Genomic DNA, 22,439 nt, shown 5'->3' with positions numbered 1-22,439 from the left:
TGATGTGATTCTCGCCGAGCGGGGTGCAGCCGCGGCCACAGTCCTTCACTAAAGCAGGGGTGGGCCGGCTAATCACACGGGCTCCACACGCACCACTGTGTTTACACACAGAAAGGATCCTCCACAGCTAATGGAGCGCTGAAGGACGTAAGCAGTGCGAAAAAACACACTCAAGAAGTCAAACCATTAGGTAGCGCCAGCATTTTTTTATTATATATATATAGAGCATCTTTTCACAGGATACAACTGACTTAAAACATAGATAGAAGTAAAATATAAGAATATATGAGCTGTAATGCTTAATAGTTATTAATACAGAAAGATTATAAGCTTATTTACATAGTCGTATATTAAATTTAACTGACATTCACAAGCGTTTCACCATTTCAGATCGTGAAGGTGATGGCTCCCAGACCTGTGGAGTAGGTAAGTAATATTGTGTCATGTTTGTTCTTCGCTGTAAAGTTACCACAGGATGTTTGCAATATTCCTGTTGAATTAAATGACCAATATGGAAGTTCTGAATCTGAAATATGGTTGTTGTGATGTAATAAGAGACACACTATACATTATGAAAATGTAAAATATATATTAAAACTGCATAGGCACTTTCTTTATAGAGCATAGGGCCCTAGCCGGTGAGGATCCTACCTTCTGTTATAAAACACACCCAAACAGACACACACAAACACAGCACCAGGCAGCAGTGACACCACAAGGTGTAGGTGAAGTCTGTGGGAGTGCGAGGGTTAGGGGAAAGGCCACTTGACCGCCCTAGGAGGCAGGTGGAGGGTATATTCGGCTCCAGAGCCTGACTCTGATTCGGAGAGAGAGAGCATCTCTGCCAGGGCTCCGTCGCTAACGTTTCTTCTTCTGCAAGCTCGGGACAGCAGCCACTCTCAGCTCGCTGTACTGCACCTGTAAAAACAAACAGTGCTTTGGTGGGAGGCAGGTAATCTGAGCTGGGGCCCGGCGCACAGTAATGGCTCCCCTGAGGAGAGCCGGTTGCAGGGGGAAAGCAGAGGCGGGCACGCCTGTAATGAATCATTTTTTAAACACAGGAGCAGAGGGGATTAATCACAGGGAGGAAGGATTTGAAAAGTCAAGGGTTCCTCACCGAAGCAGCGGCAAATACCCCTCTATATCCTTCCCTTCCAACATCTCCAGCGCCAGCGCCACTAGACAAACTATATGCAGATGTGTGCTGCTTGAGTGGCTCTGCCATAAGGTCGTCTTAAGCCTCTGAGTTGTGTCCTTCTCGGGGAAACTTTTTGTGCTGGACTAATTATAGCTGCTCGTGGGCAGGAGTTTGCGTCTGGGCTGCTCCGACCGCTCTGGGCTCTACGGTTATGGATGATCACGCTCTTCTTCTGGTCTCAGTGAACACGCAGCTCGCTTTTCCCTTTCATCAGGGGGGGACCTTCCCCTCCGACCCCTGCCCCGCCGCCTCCTTTAAACACCGCTCCAGCGAGCTTTCACTGCCTGCGTCACAAACACTCGCCGCAGGTTCCCGTTACATACCCACACAGAGACACTAATCTAGTTAAGCACACATTCAGACATGCAGTGTTCACTGTCTCCACATGGTAAAAGCTAGGCATCTGCAGTGCCTACAGGCAAAGTGCTGAGAGTCTGATAGTTCTTCCCTTAGGGGTTAGTTTCTCTGAGTAATCTTTGTTCGTATCGACAAAACTTGCATAATAGTTTTATAGAAGTATCATTTAGGTTTAGTTCATTTTGCTTAGTTTTTTTCTCTCATTCCAGAAAGTGAGACCATGAAAGGTAATGATACGATGTTCTCAGTCCAAGATCATGAAGCATATGTAATAAACACAGATAATTTAAACAAAATATATGTATAATGAGTCAGTGACAGTAGCAGCAGATTGCTATCTAAATTAGTCAGCATTTGTACAACAGAGATTTTGATTTCTCACTCTTTAAACAGAACAGTGTACGTGCGTTAATGTGTATAGCTGCAGCCCACCAACTCACACACTGTGAAACAAGAAACACCAAGTCTTGTGTGTCCAAGTCTGAACACACAGGATGAAACGAGTCGTTCTAATTCTGCTTCTGACGTCAAGTGTAGAGAGTTTAGAATGGCCCCGCCCCCTCGTCTGAGTCTGTCCAATCACAGCGCTGGACCCGTGTTTATTTGAGAGCGCAAAGACGAAGTTAAACTGAGTAAAAACAGAGAAAACGAGAACGGAGAAGAAAGATAACAGAGCGAAAACGACTAAAAACCAGAGCTTCTGCTCCTCGCTCCACTGCTCATTATCATTTAAAGGAACAGGGCTGTTCAGACAAGGGAAGGACACTGCTGTTGTGGTATTTTAACCAAAGCAGGTCACTGAGTTTTCAGAACTGTGTTCCTTTGTGGAAAAGGAGGAGAACATGTCTGCATTACAGGACAATAGCTAACCGAATAATAAGGGACTAAAGAAATGTAAGGGAACTGACTCTGGATTCTTACATGAAGACACTCCATCTTGTGAGGAACCTGCCCCTCCTGCTGGTCTATACTCACAGTATGTCCAGTGTGCAGCATTCAGAGAGGAGGAGAAGACAAAGAATCACAGTTCAGAAGATAGGGCACACGCATGAAAGTGATGAAACTGCTTTTCTTGTTTCCTCCTACAAAACAATAACCCGGTAGTGTGTGGTAAGGTAGCGGAGCACACGCTAATTACCAGGCCGTGATTATGGGAGCAGAGAGATGGAGAGAGAGGGAACAAAGACGGCGGCGGCTGCATCAGAACATGAAACCGGCCTCAGAACTGACAGATGCTTCTTATTTTAGGACAGAGGAGCTGCCGTCAGAAGTCCAGTTTTGAGGCTTTGCTTTTGAAGAACTGCTCAGGCACTAATTGCCAAGTCATTTCAAAAACTGCGAGACAGGAGTCAATTTGAGCTTTTGTAATGCGCTGTTTATTTGGGCGGTTCATGTCGGTTTGGAGATGGAGGTTTAAAAACGACAAACTTGGAGTACAGATTTTTGTACTCAATTTGCACTCGGGCCGTCTTCCCCTTCCTCTAATTCTTTGCGAGTGTATTCAGCGATGGAGAGAGCACCCACTGATCCCGTGTAATACATTAATAACGTTTCTGTGGTATAGCGCTGGAGTGTTCTCTGATATTTTGTATGAAATTACAATTCATAGCTGCTTTTTCATTCCTTCTATTCAAGTGCGGTGTTCAAAAGCAAGGCGCTTCATCCAGTCTTGAAAAGACACTCCAGTTCCTGGAAATTTAGCGGTTCCCTTTTTTCTTTTTTTGTTTTCCCACTTGCCTCGACTACAGCTCTTCAGCAACTGACAAACTCGGTGTGGCTCTGATTCTCTTTAAAAGCCACAGTCAGATGCAGATTTGCAGTTTGCTGCAGTTTGTATCACTTTGCAAAAAAAAAGGTAGGGCCAGAAAACCGTCGACATGAAACATTCTGGTGCAATTAGCTAAAAAACAGCTAACTCTCCAAACAAATACTGTGGGAAGACACTGCAGAAGATGTGTACCCTCTAATCCAACCTATGGGCTGTGTTATAGACAACTCTGTGCTACACAGCTAGCATATCCGCCATTTTGGGTCTACATTACTACTGTAGCCCCACCCCGTAACCATGGTAACCATGGCCAAAACAGTAATGCTGCTGGTTGAGGAGGTGAATGTGTGTGTCAGTGTTCACCAAACATTACCTCTGTGTGTTTAGTGTATTAATCAATTAGAAAGCACCAAATATTTTCTAATAATCAAACAAGGTAGTACCACTGTGCACAATAGGCCACCTTTGTGCCGACCTGTGATGTGACCTCTTCTTTACCTCCACAACTTCAAGTGACTAGGAATGCTACCTACCACCCATTTACGCTCCCGTATTCCACTGTTCTATACACACAGGCACACAAAGCTGAAGTGGAATGGCTGAGGAGATCAGAGAGGACCCCCTTCCGACAGCAGGGCCACTCCACCCAGACACGGTGCGTAATAATCGTGGAGACGGGGGCTGTCCTTTAAAAATGTGACTCTGTTAAAATCAAACAAAGCCTGAGGAAATGTTCCTGGCAGCACTTGGGAATTCTAGCAGAGCAAACAACAGGACCGTCTTAAGGGAATTCCAACCCCCTACTCACCCCTCCCTCGGTCTGTCTCTATGTAAAACTCAACCCTTACCTTTTGAACATCAGAGGGCACCCTCTTGAGGAAATCCAGAAGTTCATTATTGTCAATGGCATGAGGCTGGAGGAGCTTCTTGGCAAATTTGGTAACACCTGCACAAATGAGAATGTATTAATAACTGCAGTTAGCCCACAGCTGCAGCCCACCGACTGAGTGACACCTCTCACACACAGATGAATAGAAATGTCTTTGAGGCTCGTTAACTCTACGTAGTCGTTGTTCTGGAGGTGGCGCCAGTCCTTCACAGGGCACAACACAGACACACACACACATTCACTCAAAAAAAGGGTTTTGGGTGGTTGTTAGTTTACCATAAATGAAACATGCTTATATGACACATATTAATTAAGTTGCATATAAACATACATTCATAATGTTTCTTTAACTCAACTCCCACTCATTTTGCACTACTTGATTATTTCTTGTAACCACAACTTAATTCATTTGCGTTCATTGAAACTATTCAAAGCGAAGCCGGATATGACGCAACAGAAGCGACGACAAAACATTTTAACACCGCGGTTGTTGTTCTCCAATGGCGTCTCAGGTATGTAATCACTTTACAAAATCCACTTTCATCCATCTAAATACAGGATAACGGAGATGTTTATCTTATGATATTGATTCTTATTATTCTGTTCTTGAGTAATATTAACATTCAATTGTTGCGTGTGTTATATATTTTTAAAAAATAATCAATGCAAATGCTAGCGCTGTACGGCAGGTATGTCTACGAGGATGTTTATATATTAACGTTATTCTGCAGTTCCCTTCAACATTCTTGAAGCCTTACATGTCTTTAGAGTTGGTGTAGTTAGGGTAGGAAATGTGGGATTCTCTCGTCAAAGCACGGACATGTAATGCGGCTAATTGACTTGCTTCCGTTTGGCGTTTACGTGCTAGTGATGTGTCGGTCGCGAACGAACCGGTTCAAAGAGCAGGCTCTTGTAAGTGAACGATGAGAGCCGGTTCCCGTCTAAGACCGAGCCATTTTTTTCTAAGGCTTGTCATTCAACCAATCAGAGAACAACAAGCAAGCTCCAACCCTCCGAGCTGAGACACTTGGTTTTCCTGAATGCCAATTTGCCTTCCAATCACTACCATTGAATGCTGCTGTTTTGCACTTTGCAGAATACAGTGGAACCTCTACTTACGAACTTGATCCGTTCCGTGACCCGGTAAGTAGAAAAGTTCGTTTCTCGAGTAAATTTTCCCCATTTAAAATAATGGAAAAGCATTATTTTTTTCCAGCCCCCACCCCGAAAGTCACCCTTTTTGCACTGATATGTGTTTACAACACTCTCAAATTAGTAAAAAAAAAATACATGTAGCCTTACTACAAATAAAAGAGAAATACAGTGGAAACAGTAATAAACGACTGGCTGGAGGAGTAACACAGGCACTGGCTGTATGACGGGAGGTGGAGGGTGTGTGGAATAATGGAGAGTAGGCGTTCACGGTTCGTTGGTGGAGGCTAAAAATATTCAAATGCCTGGTTCATACCTTGGAAAGTTCATTAGTAGAGGTGTTCGTAAGTAGAGGTTCCACTGTATTTGTTTATTTTATTAATCAGAAATGGATGATTATTTCATTTAATAAGTTATTTTGTAATACCTACCTTTTGGGTTCCATTGACTATATTTCAGAGTTTACAAGTGATTTTTATTAAGTTATTTCCAGTTATATAAAATCCAGTTATTTATACAATTGAATGTGTGAGTGCAATCAGTGAGTTATTACAAGACAACCATAAAAACAATTGGCCATTGCAACACTATTTATTATTTTTAATATTGAACAGTAATATTTTGTCCATATAGTCATGTAAAATGTAGGTAATATTGTTCTGTACCAGTGGAAATAAGTGGTAAAACAAAGAGCCATTTAGGAGCCGAAAGAGCTGAAATTCCCATCACTATTACGTGCACGTCCCAAACGCAAAGCAAGTTCGCTGTTGGGTGAGTATTAGAGACCTGGGCACACCAAACTGTGACCGTTGTCTTTGAAAATTGTCATTTGAACGGTGTTGGGTGATATACAATTGTTGTTGAAACCCTTATTTTAGAAATATACATTTTAATAATTATGATAAAAATTGTTGCTTATTTATTGTTTCCGTTCTGTTCACAGGTTTTCGGTGTTTAGTTGCAGTAGGATTTGGCCCAGTTCAGTGGTAATTATGTTCTTTTTTTCCCCATTTTAACATTTGAGTGAGAGCTGCTTTTTCGTTTCACCCTCTATAAACACTTTTATTTATACTGTAATAACTCAGTTATGACCCCCACCCTTTCATTCTCTTTAATTGTACTCCATATAAAGAGCTGTATTTGTCTTTAAAATAGTTATACATTAATTTACACATTTAATTATTAAGTTTTTTTGGTTTGTTTTTTTTTCATTATAAAGGGTGCTTTGTTTGTTTTTGAGAACCATTATGGGAAGTATTTTGGTCATCTTGTTGTATGTACTCTGGTTGTGATTTTCAGTCAAATGTCAGTGAAATATTTAAGTCCCATAAAAACAGAGAGCATGCTCGACATGCATTAAGTGATTTTAAACTGTGTGATTCCCATCTCTCAGAGGTTACAGGAGCCTGCTGTTGAAATTGAAGAGAAGCAAGATGGTGTTTCTGAGACTGATGATACAATTAGACACTATTATACGCAGATAGACTACAATATTGTTGTAGAACTCAGTGCTCCTGTGTGGTCAGTGGAGCTGAGAGAATGGGCAGTGAGTTTTGATACAAGGTAGGTGTTCCTAATCCAGTGATCATTCCATGTATTGTGTTAATGGGTTACTTCTCCCATCTTTAGAGGGACAGCACTGAAGTCAAAAGGGAATGTTTGCTTCGTGCTTTGTATGTGTACTTGAATGAAGAGCCGGACGATGTCTTTCAGGAGTGTATGGTGAGTAAATGTGTTGAAATACTGAAGTGTCATGGTTGATAGCTCTATGCGTGTAAATTGTCAAATTGTGTGGGGCCAAGTATTTAAAAAAAATGATATGTTTGCGCCAAGTGCATTTGGGGGTGGTGTGGTTACAGTGACGTACGGAGGTGAGGGAAGAATCATGTTTATTAAACTTAGGCTAAAATGTACAGCTGAGTGAGGCCCACCTACACTCTGGGTGTAGGGCAAAGTGGCACAGGCACCATGCCTTATTCCTCGGAGAGCCCCAAAGAACCATGTGACACTTTCGGCTGCAGACAGAAATTAGAAAGATGAGGAGCAGGGGGTCCAGTGTGCAGTGAGTCCCAGCATTAGCAGCAAGCACTGTGCTCTAAGCCACGGCTAACTGCTCTGTGCCAGTGAGCTGCTCCTGCTGGGTGTAACCATGCTCTCGGGTTATTGCTGCTGACTGCAGCTAGAGCTGGGTTCCAGTGGTCCGCAGAGCTCTTCTAGGTGCTTCTTTTCTTTGAGTGGCTCCATCCTCATCCTCCTCCACTTGTCCGAGAAGCACCAAGAGCAAGATAGAAAGATGGTTGGTAGCCCACTGCTGTTTTTGTGTGTGCATGTTCTCTAATATGGATGGGATGAATGCAGATAATTTCTGTAAGGGGTTAATAAATGCGTTTTTTCTTCTACTGTAGGATGCTGATGTTCCTGCAGATCAACGGGGAATTGAGCAGAATGTCTTGAGGGATCTATGCGATCTGAGTTGAGGGAGCTGAAATTGCAGACCTGCCTGTGGAGATCGGAGTGGTTATTGAAGGTGGAGTTGTTCTAGAAGGCCTGGGCAGTGTGTCCCTTGCCATTGCAGTGTTCCCCACCCAAGTTAAGATGGTTTTTGGAATCAAAAGTGTTTCTGGAACTGGATGCTAACAAACACTCTCACAAAGCACAAGCACTGAAAACCAAGCTGTTCTGTGAACTGAATGGTGAGGTCATGATGACTGGATGCTTTTTGATTCTGGGAGTTTTTTCCAACTGTGTTAATGGTATGTTACAATTCAAATGTTTTATATGTAAACCTATGCTGTATTGTTAAACATTTTGTGAATTTGATTTCTGATTAGGGGGCAGCAGATAGTGTTGCAGTCACAGACTGGGCTTCCTCCCACGGTCCAAAAACTGTCCATCGATCTCAGTGTGTGTGTGAAGGACTGATGCCCCCTCCAGGGTGTGTTCTCGCCTTGCACCCAGTGATTCCAGGTAGGCTCTAGACCCACTTCGACCCTGGACTGGATAAGTGCTTACAGACAATGAATGAAAGCTTGGAAACATTCTGATTGTTACAGCATGTATGCAAGTGCTGATAGATATAATTATATGTTTATGTATGATTTAGTTTATCATTTAGATCATGTCCTATATTATTCAACCCTTCTGCTCTCCAGAAGTTAGCCTTTTTTCCCCTCTCATGTTCCATTTATTCATTGGCTGTAACCCTTATCCAGTGCAGGGTCACAGTGTGTCCGGAGCCTACCTGAAATCATTGTGTGCATTGGCAGAAAAACACCCTGGAGGGGGGCGTCAGTCCTTCACAGCACGACACACACTCATACCTATTGACACTTGAGTCGTCAATCCACTTACCAACGTGTGTTTTTGGACTGTGGGAGGAAACCCACAAGGACACAGGGAGAACACACCAAACTCCACCCACAGTCACCAGGATCCTGGAGCTAGTGTGATTGCAACACTACCTGCTGCGCCACAGTGCCGCCTTCTCCAATAATTATTATAATCCATGTTTCTGACTTAAATACTAAATGTAATGGTTTGGAATCCCACACAGGTCCTGGACTACACCTTCCTTTCAGTGGGAAATCACAGTTAAAAGTGCTGTGTAGTCCAGAACTTTGCTTAATTCCTGTCGGGGAAATGACCCCAGTGGACAATTAAGTTTGCTTTTGGTCTCCTACATGCAATATTATATATTAGCATATTGTACAAGCTTTATTTTAAATGCAAACATTGATTTAAAAAATGTGCACATTCAAATTGTGATGCTGATATGAATTTGAACGAATCGGCCGTACTATGTAAAGCTTAGCAAATGAATATGCATGTGAAGCTCTATCTGCATTGTTCACATTTTTATAAGGTTACGTAATGAACGGACTTCAAGTACTCCTGATTTAATACTGATTATTGCATTTTGTGACCACTTTTAGCAGCAGGTTGTTTAAAAATGTCTTTTGTATTGACATCAAATTTGTATAATTTCTCCAAATACAGCTTTGTGCATTTGCTACATGTAATTAAGTGTTATCACAGGCTTTACATTTAAATGTCATTTTAACTTCAGTATTCTGTGTTGTAGTAACATAATCAAATTAGATGGAACCACTGTCCACAATAAAGTTATCTAAAGACAATATATGCACGTGGAGAAAACCTAGTTTAAATAAGTTACACTGAATTAATTTAATTGGTTTAGGTGAACATGGAGTTGGATTGGCCAAATCTAGTTGTCTTGTTTTCACTCAAGTGTTTTGTGTGGTTCCAAAAAGATATTTTCATGTTGAAACTCCACAATTAAATTAAGTTGGTTGAAAGAATGATTTTTTTTTGAGTGTTTGAGTCGCCAATCCACCTACCAAGGTGTGTTTTTGGAGCGTGGGAGAACACACCACACTCCTCACAGACAGTCACCCAGAGCGGGAATCCAACCCACAACCTCCAGGTCCCTGGAGTTGAGTGACTGCGACACCTACCTGCTGCACCACCGTGCCGCCCATTCTTCATTATTCCACATATTAAATGAATGCATGCATTTTCTTACATTATTTGGGTGCTACTATGTGGTTTGGGACACAACCTTAGTCTTCACTCTCTGGTAAAAATCACACCTTCGCTACCAAACTTTAATCGAATAAGATGAAGCTATCTCTGCGAACGTGCCTGGTGATTAAACTTGCTCTGAAAGTCCTATGAAGTGAGAGAACCCACCACCCAGCTGTAGGCACTAGAGGTTCTGTGTTTTAGTTTCCCTACTGAGCAAATACAGGGACGATAACGTTACATTCATCTTTAATACTCTGTATAAAAACATTGAATTAGTGATGAATATATTACATCTTTTTCAATGATTTAAGGCTGGACTAACTCTCCTAACTCTCCTTTTTGATTATGAAATTCCAGATGTCTTGCAGGTTCAGGGCATACACTGGGAAAAGCACTCATCACAGGTGTGTAATGTTATCTCATAGTCGTACCTCGGGGGCACACACAGGGTCTCTTTCAAGAAGGGTACAGCTGCACTCCCCACCCCGCAGACTCACTGACAGTAGATCGGTTTCACAAGTCTGATCTGCTAGCTTTGGCAGCGCAGTTAAACGGATGACTATTCAAATACCCTCAGTCTGTTGCCAGTGAGCAACGGCTGCTGGAATCATGAGTGACACTAATGTGTTAATGTTTCCTGAAATTGAGACAGAGTGACAGTGTCAATCCGTATGAAGCCGCTGGAAGCGCTTGCCAACTTACCCCATAATAAGACAATGTAGCGCAAAGGGACGTAGTAGAGTGCAGCCGTGGAGACGAAGAGAAGCACACAGGCCAGGAAGGACAGGAAAGGCACTGACCAGTTGAAGGTGCTATGAATAAACACAGATATTTAAGATTAGTTTCCTTAGCTTTGAAGGAAGCTAGCTTACCTTTACTACCTACGTTTACTGATGTATAAACATCTGGATGGTCTAAAATGGCTGCAGTGACTATACATTTAGCTGTGCATATTTTGAACTGGTAAACAAGGCTTTGGTTCAGTTCATCGTCATTTATTTGTGTGATTAAGGGCAGCCCTGGCCTAATTTCTAGAGGAGTTGGCGTGGGCCAGAAGCTCAGTGATTCAATCCCCTTCACCTGCCAGGAAAAAGGAGGTGGGGCAAGTGAAGAAACAGCACAGACTCCTCCCTCAGCAAATCACACTAACACCTGTGAGGCTCCGTGGACAAGACTCCCAACACCACAGCTGCCTACCTCTGTCTCCTTCAGAACGCTAAGCCACTCTGGATACAAGCGTAAATGCCGTAAATGTCAATTTATTTCTACTCAACCTGTGATCACAGCCAGTTTTAGGGGTATATTTGTATAAAAGGGAAATAAATAGTGGATTCCTCACAAACCACAGTGGTTCAAAGCTGTTTTATTGGTCCAAAGCCAAGGGGAAAGTCTATTGTGGCGCACTAGCCACGCTTGAGGTGGCGGCCAATTATGTGGAACCGAACGACAGGTAGAAAGTTCAGCACTTACTTCTTCACTCTTTCTCCAATGCATGCTACTTCATCTAGAACGTTCTGGACCGTGAGCACTATTTCTTGAACCATATGGATTTTCTCCATCAGCCCTCTTTTCTCAGATTCCTGGAAAATAATATAAAAAAAACATGTCAGTGACGAGAGAGGTCCGTGGTTGGGAAGCGAGCAGATAAAGAGCAGTTTATTTCCAGTGTGCCATCAGGAGTAATTCATCTACTCAATGGTCTGTAATGAGCCGCCTCAACTGTACAGTCTCCTCATTGTTTGAAAATGAGGCGACTTCCCCTGCGCTGTCAGACTCGGAGCGGGGGAGAATCTCAGCCTTTGTCAGCCGCAAACAACAGAAGTGCATCACAATCAAAGATTAAGTGGGGGAAGAAAAAGAGGTAAAAATGGCCATCAGCAATCAGGAAGCACATCAGAGACAGAGACGCAGGGCCGAGGGAGCGCCGGAGCAGGGGATTCGGCAGAACTTGTTAGGTTTCCTCGATCCGCGAGACTCCACTAGGCAAGTGCAGGCTTGTTTTTCTGAGTGCATGCTACTACACATGGCACTCCTTAGCGTGAGGGCTAACAGCGAGATTGAGTGTGGTGTCGGACGCCGGATAAATCTATTACTGCCTGTGATCTTATGTGAGTGAGCTTGCGCTAGTATATCTAATCTCATAATACCGAGCAATGTTTTTACTTAATATGAGTGGGATGGGAAATCCCATTGTCGGTTTTTGTATTTGATGCATCACAGAGTATTGGGTTGCGCTGTAATTCAGAGACATGGACCAAATGGACTTTCTGAGGACGGAAAAAAAAGAGAAAAGTCCATTTTACTTAGGGAAGATTGCCAGCGTAATCTGAAGTCCAAAGCAGCATGATCACATCAGAGATTCCTTCAGCAATGAAGGTCTGGCTAGGAGCTCTCCAGAGAGGAGGGGGTGCGGAGAGACAGAAAGAGAGCCGCAGATAACAGGAGTAATGCAAGCTAAAGAGAGCCAAGAAGGCCCACATCAAAAGGAAGGAATAATGACAGGAATAATGACAGCGAGCGAGCGAGAGTGAGCGGGAGTCAAAGAGAGGGGGATGAGAGAAGGAGAAGCGTGTGATTGAGGGGAGGATGTGTGCTGTATATGTTTGTGTTTAAAAAGCATCCCTCCCAGACGGCAGACTGAGAGAGAGTCTTTATCAGCGCTGCTGAGGCGACCCCCGGGAGACCCCAGTCACCACTCCCTGCTGTCACTCTCCATTCCCCCAGACACACACAGGAAACCATAGGAAACCGGCCATTCCCACACTCCACACGCCCTGTCTGCACCGAGAGAGCAGGGGAGTGACACGAAGTCTGTTCTTTTTAAACCCTTTAGGCGTTTAGTCTCCAGCTGATTTGCCGTGTGCTGTACTGTTTAAAGGTAACTGCACAATGAATTACAGAATGTTTTAAGAATCCATAATGGATTACAAATTATATACTGCATCCACAGGTTTGTGTCTGCACATCCAGCCGCCCTCCCTTACGAACCCCTGCCTTTTGTGTGAGTCCAGAATTAGGAAACCTATACAACAACAGAGGGTGGGATATCACAATGTCCTCCACTAAAATAATCAACATCAATTAAAGCCACTCTCCACTTGCAGTTTCCAATAGTCCAGTTGCAGAATGAGTGACAGTGGAATCACCAAAATTATTTAAACATCTGGACCCCCCTGAAAGCCACAGAATCATTTTAAGGGGCGCCAGTCCTCCACAGGGCGACACACACTCACACATTCACTCACACCTACTGACACTTTTGAGTCGCCAATCCACCTATCAACGTGTGCTACCAAACTCATGTGCCAGCGTGGGAGAACACACCACACTCTTCACAGACAGTCACCCGGAGGAAACCCACGCAGACACAGGGAGAACACACCACACTCTTCACAGACAGTCACCCGGAGGAAACACACGCAGACACAGGGAGAACACACCACACTCCTCACAGACAGTCACCAGGAGGAAACCCACACAGACACAGGGAGAACACACCACACTCCTCACAGACAGTCACCCAGAGGAAACCCACGCAGACACAGGGAGAACACACCACACTCCTTACAGACAGTCACCCGGAGGAAACCCACGCAGACACAGGGAGAACACACCACACTCCTTACAGACAGTCACCCAGAGGAAACCCACGCAGACACAGGGAGAACACACCACACTCCTCACAGACAGTCACCTGGAGGAAACCCAAGCAGACACAGAGAGAACACACCACACTCCTCACAGACAGCGAGTAGGAAACCGGGTGTTTGTAACCCTACTGAGTTTGTGACAAAATATAAATTCCTAAATGTGAACTCAGTCATCTCACTCCTGTTTGCTCTGATGAAAACAGCAACACTTTTCTCACTCTGAGCTCCTCCAAAAGGTGGGATGGCAGCCTTTGAATTCTGTTTTACTGTTAGCACGAGCACTGTGCAGGTAGCATGGCTCTTGTGTGTGACGCAGATACGGTGGCGTGAGTTTCATTTGAAATTTGACTAGCTTATAGGGTTATATATAAATGATATTAAATAGTTTATATTTCCTAAAGCCGGCCATAAGGAACCCACCAATGGCGGGCAGCATGAGAGTCCACGTCAAAGGGTTCCTAGAGGCTGCCGCGTGCTTCAATGAGACGTGGACGCTTTAATCACAGCCCCCCTGAGAGACTCCTCCACTCCCAGCAGGGCTTTAGTGTCTTTATGGAGGAGAGGCACGGAAACGTCATTCTAATAATCGTTATTCCTGAGCAGAGCTGACGTCATGTCACTAGTTTTGTGTCCAAAGACAAAAGACAAAAGTCATTCTCTCTGTGCTGCTTGGAGCTCATCCATCATTAATCGCACAGTTGTGATTGTCAGAAGAAATGTTTTAAAAGGAAAGGACAGTGGCTTGAAGATTGTGTTACTGTCTGCAGTAACAGAGTCTTCAAAGGGTTAAACCCCTTTACTCACTCAGTGTTTTTTCCTGAAGCAGAACAAGAGGGAAACCTGCCTAAATATGTTTGTCTGGTCTGCGTTCATTATCTCTTCATCTCTCTCTGATTATTTGAGGCACTGCGACTGTTTTCAGAGAGCTTTTCCGATACATGCCCCTGTGCTCCCCAGCGACTGACTGTGTCCCGACCCTCCGCCAATCCACAGGCCCCCTTTCATATCTTTATCTCAACATTGCTAAGACCCTATTTCACGATGGGAGACAGTTAACCTTACCCTGCCAGTCTACACACACACACACACACACACACACAAGATTAACTGTCACAGATAACTTTGGAACAGTGAGGTTAAGGTGGGAAAAAAGAAGCAACTCTACACTTCAATGCTAACAGGGACCAAAGGACGACTACCCGAATATGCTCTTCAGATTATTGCATTTCATCTTCCAAAGCACTCTTGAAGTCTTCCGTTTCCCCCACGCGGCCTGCAGATCCCCCATCACTCATCTGATGCTCGTCTTCTTTCCACTGTGTCTCTATTTGCCTTGTGCTCCTCACAAATTCTCCAGCACTTCAGGAGAAAATTAGGCGCGGGCCTCTGAAGAGGAACGGGACGGGTTTGTGGAGGGACGGGAGACAAGAGCCGTTCATTTCCGCTGATTAGAAAACCCATGTCATTTCGGATGAAAACGCTGGCTTTTGAGATCTGATCTGAAGTACAAAGGTAAGAAAAAGGAAATGTGTTTTCTCAGAGACGCTGGGCACAATCAGAAAGATCATTTATTTAACGGCGCTTCATTTGAGAGGAGCCAAATTTGAATATTCACTCAAAGCCAGCGCAAATATTTACAGCTCCGCGCTGCAGATAAAGACGGGGCTAAATGAAAGGCACCTGTGTTGTGAGTTGCGTAAACGTAACACAATTGGGCTTTTAGGAACAAACGAAAGGATACGCAAACTATCTGCAATGCTTTTGGAGTCAGGGCTCTGTCAGGGAGAGCCATGCACCTCAGTGAATCAGACATCAGCGTTCTGTCCTTGTGCCACTGGATGTGATGTGATGGGAGTGAGTGAAGGAGGTGATGGTGGGGAAGAGAGAGAGAGAGAGTTCTTAATTGGCTTTTTCTGTGTGTTTATTTTCCAGAAAAATTGTTTTTTTTAAGATAAATGGGAAACACACAGTTCTCGGAAGCACAGAATGATCCTGAACATTTAAAGTGTTTTGGGGTTTTTTGATATTGTATTGTTTTAAGTAAATGTCAAAACAGTTTCTTTTGGACACCGAGGACCTTTTTTCATTTCTTTAAACACTTTAAAGCCTCTGTTAAAGCTGCAGTTACAAAATACATTCTTTAAACTTAACTCTTGAAACCTTAGCTGCGTTAGCTATCACGCTAGTTAGCCTAGCTTGTTTTTAGATGTGTGTTGTGTATATTAACATTAACGATATATCTGTTCTGTCCTCTGTGCTGCTGTAACTTAATTAATAAAGGATTCTTTTACCAAACTTCAGATGAACCAGCCATTTCATGTCGTCAGCTCGGTTTCGTTGTAACGTTGTGTTAACGTGTAGCGGCTCTGTTTGTGTCCTGTTTTTTTTATTTAATAAAAGACCTGGTATTTTGTTGTCGACCAGGGCCTTGCTGTGGTTTAGATTTGGTTTGCGGCGTCCAACGTCTGGAGCCAGTAATGAGAGTAAACTAAAGTTCTTGAGTCTTGACTTGAATTGTACCACAGAGAATCGACTGGGACAAAGAACCCGCTGAATCAGAACCAGTGAGGTTCAGTTCAAGACAGCAACTTCAGACACACACGCTCTCTCTCTCTAGTAGTAAATTTAGACTACTTTTCATTTAATAAATTGTGTGTGTGTGTGTGTAAAACAGTGAGCTCCTTTTCTGGACCGTATGGGCCTCTCCAGCTAAGCCAGACAGTGTGTGGCAAACTGAGGCCCGAGGCCAAACCCCCAGCAGCCTTCCCCTGTTCCAGGACACACATCCAGGGGGTTGTTTTCCCTTTTTCCCCCCATCCTCTTACTTCCTGATTAAACCAGTGTCCATGTGCACAGTCTGACTGGTACCTGAGGCCAAAGGGAAGTTCCTTGGCCTGCTCATATGATTGGTGGGCCCTGTGTTTCCCTCAGGACAGATCTGTGCTCATAGGGCTGGATCTGTTGTGTGTTATTTCTGCTGTAACGTAGCCGCTCCTATCGTCTTTCTTTAGCCTCATTCGTCAGCCTCCGCATCGCTCAGCAGGACGTTTACATATTCTCTTTCTCCGGGGTGAAGCGCCGAAAAAAACAAGGCCCATGATATTGGTAACCTTCTCAGAGGGGATAGCTTTTTACTCCCTTTTTAACCAGAGGACACGGGGGAACGTATCACCTTTGAAGTTATCAAATTTAACACCGATCATTCTTTAACCCCAAACATTAGCCCGCGATGGCTTTGATAGGGTGTGGAAAGCTACGCTGCTTGATCTGCCGCTATGATATCGAATTTAAAAGGCACAGCTCAGACCCACAACAGCACTTTGAAAGAAGGCCGCCTTAAATGAGAGCAGACAGCTTAAAGCAAACATAGACAGATGCTTAATTAAGGAAATGAAAGGACATATTTAATTTTTACGAATCGTGAAAGGGCTCAGAAACAAGCATCAAAAAACAATTCCATTAATTCAGACACTCGTGGCTTGTATTAGAAAAACATCTTATCACCGTTCACTGACAGTGGGAACTGCACTGGTGGCTATTTTTATTTTTTTTTCGCTAAAATCAAAACCAATTAGACAAATGAAACTGATTATTGTGGATAAGAAATTAAGCTAATGTTATTTTCCGAGTCTTAAACACATACAGACATTTGCATTCAGTGCTCATAGAAGCCACATATAATTGCCATATCATTGCTTCCTCTTTGGGCGCAAAGTCGTTTTCTCCCCCCAAGATTTATTACAATTGTTTAGCTGCTGGGCATCGGCTAATGTGCTCGCGCAACGCAGACGCACACATAATGTGTTTCATCCGCGAATTAGCTGCTCGGCTCAGACAGGATTTGGAAGGGAGACCTGTTTTTAACAGAGGGGTTCCTCTCCATAGATGAAGCTAGCCTGCGGTCATCACAACAGAATATATTTAGCACATTATGGATATGAATCCCGGGCCTGTAGCCACACAGCGCTGGGGTCAGTGCTCGGAGGCTCGGGGGCTCCACACTTCCACACAACGCAGTCAGAAAGCAATAACACATCAACTTCTTATTAACTCATTCCTCTCCAGACCAGACAACACAGGCTAATACGATTACGAGCCGAATCAGCGACTGTACAGATTTAATCAGCGGGGGCGCTTTTAGCGGCTAGCGGTTAAGAGTCTCTGAATACGTCCGCAAATTAAACTACACCACAAGCTGCAGCGGAATGAACTGAACGTCACATTCGAGCAGCTATTTGCGTTTATTTGAGAAATAAACACAAAATTAGTTACCGTTTATTAACCCTTTGACCTACCTCAGGCCTGCGCCTGCTTACTGCCCTCCGTATAAACAGAACAAGGCACGGTTTATTTACTGAGCCCGAGTTCATCTAAAGACCAGCCTCCCTATTTAGACGTGTCTGGTGTGAAATTTTCACAATGCCTCTATTCCCCAGTGGAAGCTAGACTTCAATTAATGACTCCGTTCTGTGCTTATTTCTGTGTTTCAAAGGAGCGCAGCAAAGCAACTAAATCCATTTGTCGTACGCGGGAGTGTTCCCCAGAGACTGGACTGGAACTCGTAGAGGAAAATATGGTGCGCTCGCTGAGAACGGTAACAGCCGCTGTCCTCATTTCCAGTGTGTTTTAACTTGGAAGTGGCGAGTTAAACATGGCGGCGGAAGGGACGGTGGTGCTCGGCGCGGCGCCGCGAGGTCAGGCCCACAGCTCTGTGAACTCTGGTTAATCAGAAAAGGTGGGGGGGAAATAAACGAGAAGAGATAAAGAAGAATGGAGTACCTTTTCATCCTCGTCCTCGTCCTCCGCCACAAACACGTTCTCCTGGAAGAGGAGGAGAGTGAGAGAGTGAGTTAAAGGAGTCTGCAAGGTGGACACATGTAGGCACCGGAGCTCGCTCTTTCTTTCTTTTTTTTTTAAACAAACACCTTGTAATGAAACCCGTGTCTTGTACATACACCCCTATTGGGAGAGGCCCGTTGCCTTGGCAACTACATCACAGGGGTGACCTCGCACAAAAAGGAAAGGTGAGCGAGAGGGGCCTTCCCTCACAAGAGCCGTGTCACCACCGAGCAATCTCATTTCTTTACGACATAAACACACACACACACACACACACACACGCAAACAACACACACATGCAACAGAAATGGGGGGAGGAAAAAATGAAAAACATTTAATTTGGGTTGTCTGTGCCTGGATCGCTTTACATCAAGTCATCGCTGTCGCCGGCTGGGGATGGGATGTGACATTGCCAGGGAGCATTCTGCCGGGGAGAACCGGGTCAGGGCAAGGTGACAGAGGCGCACCCAGACTTTAACATTGCCCAGAGTGCGCTAGCTCTGCCTACAGCACTGACACGCAGGCCATGAGTTAGGGAGGATGTCGCTCATGCATTCTGGGTACGCACTGCGGCGACAAACTTCCGAACCAGTGGAAATAGAGGTCATTCCAACTGCGTGAACAATGCTAACCTCATTTGAAACTTTTACACACATCAATATACTGTACATATATCTGCACTGGCCACTTAGGCATAAACATACACACTGTGTTTTGAGGGTAGTTTACACAGTGCGCAGAGCTTCTGCAGCAGGGTTTTATTATTTTGGGTACGAGGACAAATATTAGATTTGCGGCAGTGCTTATACAGCGTGAGTACAATAAATCTGGCTTCACTAAGTATCTGCAAACACAGTAATACCACAAACAGCCCTAACAGTAAATCTACTTCCTTGTTTATCAGCTCCACTGACCGTACAGGACCACGCTTTCTCCGACCTCCTTTCTGACACTGTTCCTCAAGCGCTCAGGACCCCCACAGAGCAGGTGTGATGTGGTGGTGGATCGTTCTCAGCGCTGCAGTGACACTGACGTGGTGGTGGTGTGTTAGTGTGTGTTGTGCTCGTGTAGAGTGGATCAGACACAGCAGTGCTGCTGGAGTTTTTAAACCCTGTGTCCACTCTCTGTCCACTCTGTGAGACACTCCTCCCTCGTTGGTCCACCTTGTAGATGTAGAGTCAGAGACAGTAGCTCATCTGTCGCTGCACAGTGTGTGTCGCTCGTCCTCTAGTCCTTCATCAGTGACACAGGACGCTGTCGGCTGGATGTTTTTGGTCGGTGGACTGTTCTCAGTCCAGACACAGAGGGGTTTTAAAAACTCCAGCAGCACTGCTGTGTCTGATCCACTCTACACCAGCACAACACACACGGCCATTGCAGCGCTGGGAATAATTCACCAGCTAAATTGCACCTGCCCTGTGGGGGTCCTGACACTGACAGGGTGATAGTTAGTTAGTAAAGTATGTGGAGCAACAGGCAGATTACAGTCTGTAACTGTGGAAATGTTAAGTGCTCCTCTATGGTCAGTGGCACTGATAAAGATTGTAAAAACAGAGAGGTTTAAATAAAAGCAGTAACCTTATAAAAACAGGCTTAATAGACTTAATATCAATAAAATACCTACTATACTCCCACTGACCAACGTTCATGCTTAATGCCCTTAGTGTACAGTGTAAACACTCCGCTGCATTGCCAAATAAGACAATAAATGTAGTGCATGCTGCTGATCTTCTCCCAATCTGGAAGCCTGTGTAGGCTGACCGCGAGTTGGGAAGTTGCTACGCTGCTGTGTGGGTGAGGTCACGGCACTCACCAGGTCCTGACTGTGGCTGCCCGTGCCTGGGGTGATGTGGAAGTAGTTCCAGCCAATCAGCAGGAGGAGGAAGAGAGGCAGCATGAAGAGCTCAAAGTGCCACACCGTCCCTACGAAGATCTGAGAGAGCAGAGCAGATAGAGAGAAAGAAAGGGGAGGGAGAACGAGAGGGAGAGAGAGGGCAGACAAGGGGTGAGAGTCACGAAATGAGCAGTGAGCAGCGTTGCCCTCGCACAACACCATCCCACCCCCACACTCCCGTGCACACAGTGCCCAGCACACCACCTCCTCAATAACTCCACACAAATGTGTCATAAGACCTCTCAGCCCACAGAAATAACCCGAGGAGACACCGCGGCCGAGTAGGGCTTGGTGGTATTGAGAAAACCAAAATGATTTCCAAACAATGTTTGTCTCAACGTATACCGGGACGGAGAAGTAAATTCAGCGCCTTATGGTTCAGCATCCGGCTGTACACACCGTGCCTGTGTGGTCTCAACGCTGCCAACGGTATTAGCATAAGATCAAGCGTCAGAGAGTGAACATTACATTTGGGAGGAGTTAGAGTGACGTTTATGACCCAGAACTAATCATCCAGCATCAACCTGACCTTATTAATGCTTAGGTGGCTGAATGCCATCAGCTCCTCACAGCAATGAATCAGCACCTAGTCCAAAGTCTCACTGTTAGAGGCTATTTCTTTTTAGTTTGGGAGGTGGGATAACTGTTTACTATCATTGACTTTCAGGAGAAACTGGATGAGCGGGTGTCCACTTGGAAGGGGGGTGAGGGGTGGGTACACAGTTCAGTTTCTGCAGTGCTGAGCCAGGAGTAGCAATGACAGGGACTCTATTCTCCATATCACAGCTCACTGGAGCATCACAATGACTTGTCAGAAGATATAGACATTTTATTCACACTGATTTTAAGCAGCTAAATAGACAATGGAATTTAAAGTGATCATATTATACCCATGTTTTTCCTCAAATAAACACAGTTCCCGGGTCTTAATCAAATACCACATACATCCAACAAAACAGTACCTGTCTTCTGCTGTTTAAAAAGCCCAGTTCAGAACGAGCCTCTGGTTAATTTTCTGGTTTAAAGCAGTGGGCAGCGAGTCGGAAAAACTAATCACTTTTAATCACTTTTGCTTTATTCTTAACTCCTTTCTCCTTGTTTTTACTCAGCGCTTTTATTTCTTAGCACTCGTGGTGTCTGTTTTGTTCTGTTTAATTTGGATTTTCCATTTTACACAAACATGGGTCCGGTGCTGTGATTGGAGACACTCACACGAGGAGGCGGGACGATGCTGAAGACTCTACGTAAGACGCAGCACAAAATCTAAACGACTCGTTTACAGACCTCTGCTTTACAGCTCTATTAACCACACACTGTCGCTGTAGATGGGGTTTGAAAAGAATGTGTTGTTTTGGAATAGAAATTCCTAATATAATTATTATACATCAGTATCGTCTGAAATGGATACATCGTGGCAGTATCATCAACACGACAAAGACTTAAACATAATACTACTATGGAACAGTTTACACTGGAACAACCACCTACTGCTACTGCCATGTTCAGGCCCTCGTGAAAAATCACCATATAACAAAAGAACCTCTCTCATTTTGTGAGTGTGTGTGTGTGTGTGTGCGTGAGCCTTCAAGTTAGCAGCACAGCAGCAATTTTAATATCTCAAAATTCCATTTGCATCGATTAACACCATGCTGATGCCACATAATTTTGCAGCAGCAGCAGAGCCAGGCGGTTTGAAATACTGCGATCCAAATGTTTCCTGACTTCTGCACAGGTGCATACAGCACTTCCAAACACACCTGCCCCGGTTCTTGTAGTAGCACGGCGGATCTTTTTTTAAACGAACAGTTCGTAAGGCAGCTCTGAGGGAGTTTCTCTGGGCCACTGTCGCCCTTGGCTTGCTCACCGCTTACATTTCAGGTCAAAACGTGGTCTTTACCACAATTCAGTGAAGGTGCTTTGTGACAACATCTGTTGTAATTATATACACTATACAAAGTAATTTGATTTGACACTCGTGGCTCCTGCATTGTTCAGCTGAGCAGTAATTGGGTGGCTGTGCTTAAGTTTGCTTAGAAACAACCTAATAAACTTGTCTGAGGACTCGTCTGTCAAAATATAAAGCCAAAGGAGGTGCTACTACAATGAATTCAGTGGGTTAAGTAGCATTGAGGGGTGGCACGGTCGAG

The 22,439-nt window shown here is 44.4% G+C and overlaps 1 protein-coding gene across 5 annotated transcripts in view; it reads right to left on the bottom strand.

Annotated features, from left to right (window-relative positions):
• Window positions 1–411: 411 nt before the first annotated feature.
• The window catches only part of mctp2a (multiple C2 domains, transmembrane 2a), a 70,303-nt gene continuing 48,275 nt past the window's right edge, over window positions 412–22,439 (bottom strand). For all 5 annotated transcript variants that reach the window (XM_066684619.1, XM_066684618.1, XM_066684615.1 and 2 more), the window contains exons 18-23: window positions 20,212–20,331; window positions 18,339–18,380; window positions 11,380–11,489; window positions 10,612–10,721; window positions 4,172–4,269; window positions 412–918 (exon numbers count right to left, since the gene is read on the bottom strand). In XM_066684619.1, coding sequence (XP_066540716.1) covers window positions 859–918; window positions 4,172–4,269; window positions 10,612–10,721; window positions 11,380–11,489; window positions 18,339–18,380; window positions 20,212–20,331 — 540 coding nt within the window. In that variant the 3' untranslated portion in view covers window positions 412–858. The remainder of the gene's footprint in view (window positions 919–4,171; window positions 4,270–10,611; window positions 10,722–11,379; window positions 11,490–18,338; window positions 18,381–20,211; window positions 20,332–22,439) is intronic.

Source organism: Hoplias malabaricus, chromosome 11 (assembly GCF_029633855.1).
Source record: "Hoplias malabaricus isolate fHopMal1 chromosome 11, fHopMal1.hap1, whole genome shotgun sequence".
Lineage (NCBI taxonomy): Eukaryota > Metazoa > Chordata > Actinopteri > Characiformes > Erythrinidae > Hoplias > Hoplias malabaricus.
This window is presented reverse-complemented; position numbering and strand designations above follow the sequence as displayed.